This window comes from Pteropus vampyrus, unplaced genomic scaffold, assembly GCF_000151845.1.
Source record: "Pteropus vampyrus isolate Shadow unplaced genomic scaffold, Pvam_2.0 Scaffold493, whole genome shotgun sequence".
Lineage (NCBI taxonomy): Eukaryota > Metazoa > Chordata > Mammalia > Chiroptera > Pteropodidae > Pteropus > Pteropus vampyrus.
Window position 1 is genome coordinate 258,776 of NW_011889274.1, and position 7,428 is coordinate 266,203.

The 7,428-nt window shown below is 47.1% G+C and overlaps 1 protein-coding gene across 4 annotated transcripts in view; it reads left to right on the forward strand.

Annotated features, from left to right (window-relative positions):
- OS9 (OS9, endoplasmic reticulum lectin) overlaps positions 1 to 7,002 on the forward strand; it is a 24,806-nt gene extending 17,804 nt beyond the window's left edge. The window contains exons 6-15 of one of the 4 annotated variants that reach the window (XM_011382888.2): positions 2,400 to 2,610; positions 2,732 to 2,830; positions 3,039 to 3,139; positions 3,337 to 3,388; positions 4,074 to 4,162; positions 4,388 to 4,663; positions 4,927 to 5,113; positions 6,025 to 6,189; positions 6,366 to 6,478; positions 6,796 to 7,002. In XM_011382888.2, the coding sequence (XP_011381190.1) occupies positions 2,400 to 2,610; positions 2,732 to 2,830; positions 3,039 to 3,139; positions 3,337 to 3,388; positions 4,074 to 4,162; positions 4,388 to 4,663; positions 4,927 to 5,113; positions 6,025 to 6,189; positions 6,366 to 6,478; positions 6,796 to 6,921 (1,419 nt within the window). In that variant the 3' untranslated portion in view covers positions 6,922 to 7,002. Of the gene's footprint in view, positions 1 to 2,399; positions 2,611 to 2,728; positions 2,831 to 3,038; positions 3,140 to 3,336; positions 3,389 to 4,073; positions 4,163 to 4,387; positions 4,664 to 4,926; positions 5,114 to 6,024; positions 6,190 to 6,365; positions 6,479 to 6,795 lie in introns of all 4 variants that reach the window. The other 3 variants (XM_011382887.2, XM_011382890.2, XM_011382891.2) reach the window with 3 other exon arrangements.
- The last annotated feature ends 426 nt before the right edge of the window (positions 7,003 to 7,428 follow it).

The following is a 7,428-nucleotide window of genomic DNA, read 5'->3' on the forward strand; positions in this document are numbered from 1 at the left end:
TTTTGGGTTTAGTTTGCTTTTCTTTTTTTAGTTTCTTAAGGTGGAAGGTTAGGTTATTGATTTCAGGTCTTTTTCTTTTTTAATATTAAATTAAATATTTAATATTTAATCATTTTACAGGTAAAATTTTCCTTTGAGTACTGATTTAGCTGCATCCCTTAAGTTTTAATATGTTGTGTCATAGTTTTCATTCATCTCAAAGTATTTTATAATTTTCTTGTGATTTTCTTCTTTGACCCACTGGTTACTTGGGAGTATATTGTTTAATTTCCACATATTTGTGAATTCCCTAAATTTCTTTATGTTACTGATATCTAATATCATTCCATTGTGGTCAGTTTTAAATTCTGACTACAGATTTAAATTATTTGTATAATTTAAATTCTAAGTTCTTTGAACATCTTTATAAGGAGTACTTTAAACTGTTTTTCTATGAACTCCAACATCCGTGCCCTCTCATAGGCATTTTCTGTTGCCTGCTTTTTTCCTATGTAAGGCTCCCGCTTAACTGTTTCTTTGCATATTTCATACCTCATAATTTTTTTGTTGAAAAATGAACATTTAAGGTAATATATTGTTGCAGCTCCAGATACTGATACCTGCCCTCCACCACAAGACTTGTTTTTGTTTGCTTGTTTATTTCTTTAGTGACTTGGACTATTTTAGTGAAGCCCATTTCCCCTGCAATATAAAGCCTCTCATGTTACTCCCCTGAGGGCACAATCTTTGGCTCCACAGGGCTCTCTTTGATTCTCTGATGTGTTAAGCTCTTTACCTATACTGGTATCATACCCACCTGTTAAGCTCCACTAATTGTTGGCTGATTGATTACTCTATAGTTTTTGACATATGAGGCATAAGTTGCTTGATAATCTGATCCAATTAAATTTGGGTTCCTTTACAAGGCTTGTTTTTTATAAAAATATTTTAGGTTTGTTCTGACCTCAGGAGAGCTCTTAATTGCTGTGTCTTTCCTTGTTCCTCTCTGTTAAATTGGTTGGCCTCTGGTTTAGCTTGTGCTTTAATGGAGCTACCAGCCTTTTCTGAACTGTTTACCACCAAAATCTCCATTTTCTTTTTTTGAGAGTGCCCTTAGGCTTCAACTTTCCTATACTGTTTCATATAAAGTCAGTTGCTTTGGGGGAAGCGTAAGAGCTCTCTGTTCTTATGGGTTGCTTCTTCCCCTGGGCAAAATCACGTAAGCCCCTGCTCTGGAGCTGGTGTCAGGGACAGTGACCCACTTCTCTGAGTGACACTCCTGTTTTATAATCTGGGAACTGGGCAGGGGTGATAGCCTCTGGCCCTCTCAGTTTGCATCTCTGTTGTAAAACCTCCACCCTATTACTGATCTGGGGTTAGAGCCATTAGGGCCCTGATATTCCTGTCTTGCTGCATCTAAGGTACAGCCTCTGTGCTGAGTGGGGCTGGATGGAGGACGCGAGTCCTCAAGCTCTTGACCACATTCACCAGGAATTAGTCTACAACTTAGAGCTGGGAAAGGTGAGAAATATTGGTAGCCTGCTCCTCCTGGTGAAGTACCATATCCCTTGACTGGATGCAGAAGGAATGGAAACCCCCCCACCCCTTTTTTTTTTACCACATTCTCCTGGAGCATCTGTCTAATTTAGATATGGGGTGGGGTTAGGGGCATAGAGGAAGGGAGCAGGTCATGGCCCAAGTGCCACAAACTTTTGCTGTTCAAGATTTAGTAACAGATATTTCTTAATTTGTTCTATATCCTTAGGAAAAATTCCAGAGATTTAAAATATTTATGTTTTTAAAGATTTTCATCATTTATGGAATTCCACTATGAGGAGTGGGTCTGCAGAGCTCCTCATGCTGCCATTCCAGAAATGGGACCTCTCTTTTAGTTTTAATAATTACTTTAGAAATTACAATGATGCATACTTAATTTATCAAAGGCTAACATTAATTGATGTCTTTACTCTCTTTCTGAATAACGTAAAGATCTTATAACTGTTTCCAGTTTTTATTGTATACACATACATGTACACAAGGAACATATATATTAAACATATATGTATATTTATCAAATATGTATAGATATATACATACTATATTTACATAAAGCAAGAATGTGAAACAGAAATCATCTGGTTACTTACAGTTAAGCTGCCTGAGTTCAGTTCTTGTTTTTACCACTTACCAGCTGGTCAACCTAACAAGTCCTCTAACTGCCTCAAACCTAAGTTTCTTGAGCCCCAGAGGTGAGATCTTAATACTAATATGTGATGATTAAGTGAGTTAACATATGTAAAGTGCCATATATATAATATATGCATAGTATCTGACACACAATGAGTGCTTAATGAAAGTCAGCTCTAATAACTAAAGGTAATTATTGGTGGTAGTCACACTTATCCTCTCTGCCCTGGCAGTTCCTCTGTGACGAAGGTGCTGGTATTTCCGGGGACTACATCGATCGTGTGGATGAGCCCTTGTCCTGCTCCTATGTACTGACCATTCGGACTCCGCGGCTCTGCCCCCACCCTCTCCTCCGGCCTGCACCCAGTGCTGCTCCCCAGGCCATTCTCTGTCACCCCACCCTGCAGCCGGAAGAGTACATGGCTTACATCCAGAGGCAAGCTGGTGAGTAATTAAAAGATCAAGGAGAAGAAGGGGAGACATGGGGAGGGACAAGCAGAAGATAAAATACTGAAGAGCCCAAAGGAATGTGTCCCTGTTCTGTCTGCATGCTGTTTTTCAGTAGACTCAAAGCAGTATGGAGATAAAATCATAGAGGAACTACAAGACCTAGACCCTCAAATGTGGAGCGAGACCAAGCCTGACGTACCCACAAAGAGAGCAGGTAGGGCCTTGCTGCACCTCTTCTGTGAAACTTGTTTCCATTTCTTCCCTTTCCCAATCTTAATGTCCTGAACTAACTGTTGGGATGGGGTGAAAAAGTACTAAGGGATGTACCCACCTCAATAATAGAGGAGGGGAATGTCCCCATTGTATTTGCTTCCTTCCATTTTCCCCTCCTTTCAGATTCTTCCCTGTCCTCTATATCTCAGGTGCAATCCCAACCAAGGATGACAATAAGGAATCAGATTTCTGGAAGATGATTCATGAGCCAGAGGACCAGGCCCCAGGAGGGGAGGGGGTACAGGTTGAGGTGAGAGCCAGCTTCTTCGCCATTTCTCTGATGAGGCTGAACCTGGGCTGTGGGGTGGAGGGCCCCCTGAGGTCATTCATTATGAGATGGCCTATATCTGTCTAGGAATGCAAGGATATACCCAGAACCATTGCCTTAAGAGTATGGTAGGCATAAACAAGCTTGCATTCTTGACTCTGCCCTCTTCCCTTTATTAGGAGCAGGAACCAGATATTGAGCCAGCAGATCCAGCTTCAGGTTCTCCTGGTGGTAGGTGAACCCTTCGGGTCTCTTTTGCTGCTGGGATGTACTTTTGGGTTGGCAGGGGTGGGGGTAGAAGTAAACACTGAGAGGGAGGTTGAACAGCCAAATCAGTAGTAGCAAATTCACTTTTACAGGCGTTAGTACCCTTTGTAGACAATAATTCTCTTCTAGGGAGATAGCAGACACATTGGTTCCACTACTTGCTGACTTCGTAATCCTGGACGATTTCACTTAACCTCCATTTCCTCACCTATAACATGTGGTTAAGCACCCCTACCTTTGAAGGTTATTATGAGATTAAATGAGAACGAATTTTTAGTTCACAGTGGAATGTCGGAAACTGAGTCAACAAAAAATGTTTATATTTGTGGAATGAGGAGAACAGGATTCAGGGAAGAGGAACCCTTGTCCCGAGAATCTTTTTCTGGAGTCCTAAAAACTGGAGTGATTGCCAGAAGAGCCTCAGCAGTGCATGAAAGAGCAGGGGCCTTAGCAGTTTGTTAGCATCCTTCTCTCTCCTGTGAGAGGCCAGTACTCTCTGGAGGGGTATGTTTGTCCCTATCTCTCTGACCAGACAGGTAGCTCCTGGAGATAGGGACCATGTCCTCCCTTGGTCTCCTCAACTCCTCTCCTTAGGAAGTCAAAATAGAATTTAGGACACAATAGATCCATTCCTATTCTTTCGTCTCAGATTTTCAGAACAACGTCCAGGTCAAAGTCATTCGGAGTCCTGCAGACTTGATTCGATTGATTGAGGAGCTGAAAGGTGGAACACAAAAGGTACGGGCCTTGCTCAAGGGAGGGGTGGAATCTGCCTCCCTCTTGGGAGCATTTGAAGAACCACCCCAGACCTGCGCTGGGCCCCATAATACTGACTCCCTGCCTTTACTCTTCTTTAGTCCCCTGCTGCCACCCCCAGCCACTGTTTGTCTCTTGCCCCCCCACCATGTGTCTTTACTGAAACTCCAACCATCTCCTTCTTTCTCCCAATCCCCGTCCACCCAGGGGAAGCCAAATGCAGGCCAGGAACAACCTACGGACAATGCTGCAGAAGTCCCTCACAGGGAAGCAGAAGTGAAGGAAAAGGGTGACACAGAACATCAGAATGAGGTGGAAGAAGAGGAGGACGATGAGGATGAAGACGAAGATGAGGATGAACGTCAGTTACTGGGAGAATTTGAGAAGGAATTGGAAGGGATGCTGCTCCCATCAGACCGAGAGCGGCTCCGTTCAGAGGTGAAGGCTGGCATGGAGCGGGAGCTGGAGAACATCATCCAGGAGGTGAGTGTGGCTCTTCCTCCTGTTGCTTCCCCCCCTTGTCTGCTCCTGACCTGTGGGCAGGTCAGGCCAAGGGACTGAAAGAACAAAGGGCAGCACCTAGTGCAGCATGGGGCCTGGGACAGGGCCCTCTGAGTTGTTCGTTTAATTAAAATGGGGGGACAGAGATAGGTATGAGACTTCTACATGACTCTTCTGTAGAGCCTGGACCCCTGGCCTTCACTGCTCAGCCCCTTGACTCTCCACTCCCCTCTTGGGCATTCCAGACTGAGAAGGAGCTGGACCCAGATGGGCTGAAGAAGGAGTCGGAGCGTGATCGTGCTATGCTGGCTCTGACATCCACTCTCAACAAACTCATCAAAAGGCTGGAGGAAAAGCAGAGTCCAGAGCTGGTGAAGAAGCACAGGAGGAGGGTTGTCCCCAGAAAGCCTCCCCCTGCCCCCCGACCAGCAGGTGAGAGCTGTCAGCTGAGAAGCCAAGTCCCTTGTCTTAAGCCCTCAGCTGGTGTGTGCCAAAGGGCGTCATGTTCTTTCCATTCTGAGAACACTCGTTCTCTTCCCTCGTTCGGGAACACTGTTCTCACTCTTGCCTTCTTCCCACTACCTCCATCCTTTTGCCTGCTTACCTCCCATTCACCCTTTGAGAAGTAGCTTCTAGAACATGTCTGACTGGCTACCATACACCCAGTGCTTAGCACTTTGCCCAGCACATAGTGGGTGATCAGTAGATATTAACTGAGTGACTGTGAGCCTGGGCGCTGAAGACTACACATCTGTGCGGGATGCAGCTTTTCAAAATTAGGACTTTGCACCAGGAGAGGCCCCAGTTGGAAGGCTGTCATCATGAAGCCAGCTGCTCATAAGCCAATTGCCTGGACAGACTTGAAGTTATCCCTTCTTCTTGCACCCCTTTGTGTCCATTCCGTGGGGTCCTATGGGTGTGGAGATCAGACATTCCAAATGGAATATTCGAGCTTCAAACCTTCCATCTTTCTCTGTAAACGCTGATGTGTCTTTTGAGTACCAACATGGAGAATGCCAAACCACAGTTTTCCAACCCGTTTCTTAAAACTTCGTGGGCCCAAGTGGCCTGATTTTTGCTTCAGAAAACAGTTGTTTTCCTGTAGGTTTTAGGCAGAATTAATGGGTCCAGAGGGAAGAAAGGAGAATGCAGTTGGCGAGGGAGCTCTATAGGCTAGAATGGGGTGAGGGGGGCTAATTTATCTTGGGCCCTGACTCTACATGCTTGAGATGGAATAACTGCCAGAACCAATTGATGGCTTAGAGAGAGCTGACCACGACAGCCCCTAACCCTGGAGTCACACTGCTCTGCTTTGTGTCTCCTTGTGTGTCTCCCCCTCTAAGAGGAGGATCCTGAGCACAGAGTCCGGGTCCGGGTCACCAAGCTCCATCACGGAGGCCCCAATCAGGATCTGACAGTCCTCGAGATGAAACGGGAAAACCCACAGCTGAAACAAATCGAGGGGCTGGTGAAAGAGCTGCTGGAGAGGGAGGGACTCACAGCCGAAGGTGGGCCCTGGAGGGTGGGGCCGGATTAAGAGCTATTGGAAGGGCTTGCTGCCTGAAGCGGAGGGGCTGGGTCAAGATGGACTGGAAACCTCTGCTGGGGACCTGGGGGGCAGAGGACCTGCAGTGAAGCCCCTCCCACTTCCTCTCTTCTCACTGCCTATCCCACTCCTTTCTAGGGAAAATTGAGATTAAAATTGTCCGACCAGGGGCTGAAGGGACTGAGGAGGACACACGTTGGCTGACTGATGAGGACACGAAAAACCTCAAGGAGATTTTCTTCAATATCTTGGTGAGAGGCATCCTACCCCCAAGTCCTGGACCTCCAGCCTGCCCCCTCCTCTAGTGCACTGTGGTGTTGAGAGCATGGTTTAGTCACACAGGTACATCCCAGCCTCACCACTTTCTGAGCTTCAGTTTTCTCACCTGTAAGAGAGGCTGATGATTCTGGCAGTTGGGTGTTCGGGCCCTCAGCAAGGGGCCTGTAAGAAGTGCGCGTGCCTCATCTCTGCCTTCCCCATGCTGCCAGTCCCTGTATCCTCCAGTGCCCAGTGCTTCCCTGGGCTCACCAGTCAGCACTCCAGCTCACCCCACACTCCCCACCACTAGGTGCAGGGAGCTGAAGAGGCGCAGAAGGAGCAGCAGCGGCAGAAAGATCTGGAGAGCAATTACCGCCGGGTGTGGGGCCCTCGAGGCGGGGAAGGCACTGGGGACCTGGATGAGTTTGACTTCTGAGATCACCACTACCATCAACTGAGTTCGCCAAGGAATCCAGAGTCTTCCTAGGCTTGCCCTGCTGCCTCCCTACCCATCTCCTACTCCCTGGGACCCTGAAGACAAAACAACAGAGTAGAGCTGAGCTGTGGACTTCTGGGGGCCCAGCTGGAGGTGTGGAGGGACCATGGGGCGAGTGCTGCTGCTACTGCTGAGAGCTGCCCTGAAGACCGCCCAGGCCTGTGAGTTTTGCTCTCCCAGGCTTCTTTCTCCCTATGTCCCTTTCTTGCCTCCCCAACTTTCCCTTTATGTTCCCCAACTAGTCTCCTTTCCCCTTCCTAACTAAAGAGTCAGTAAGATCTTTGGAGTGGAGTAGAGCAGGAGAAGCAAGAAACATGAGCTGTGCAGCAGCCCCTAAGAGGCAGGTCCCTGCTCCCGCCCCTGCCGCTGTTCAGAGTCACCTACCCCCTTCCCTTGCATTGGTTTGGGATTTCCTGCTTTTTCCCCTTTCCACACTGTTCCCTACAA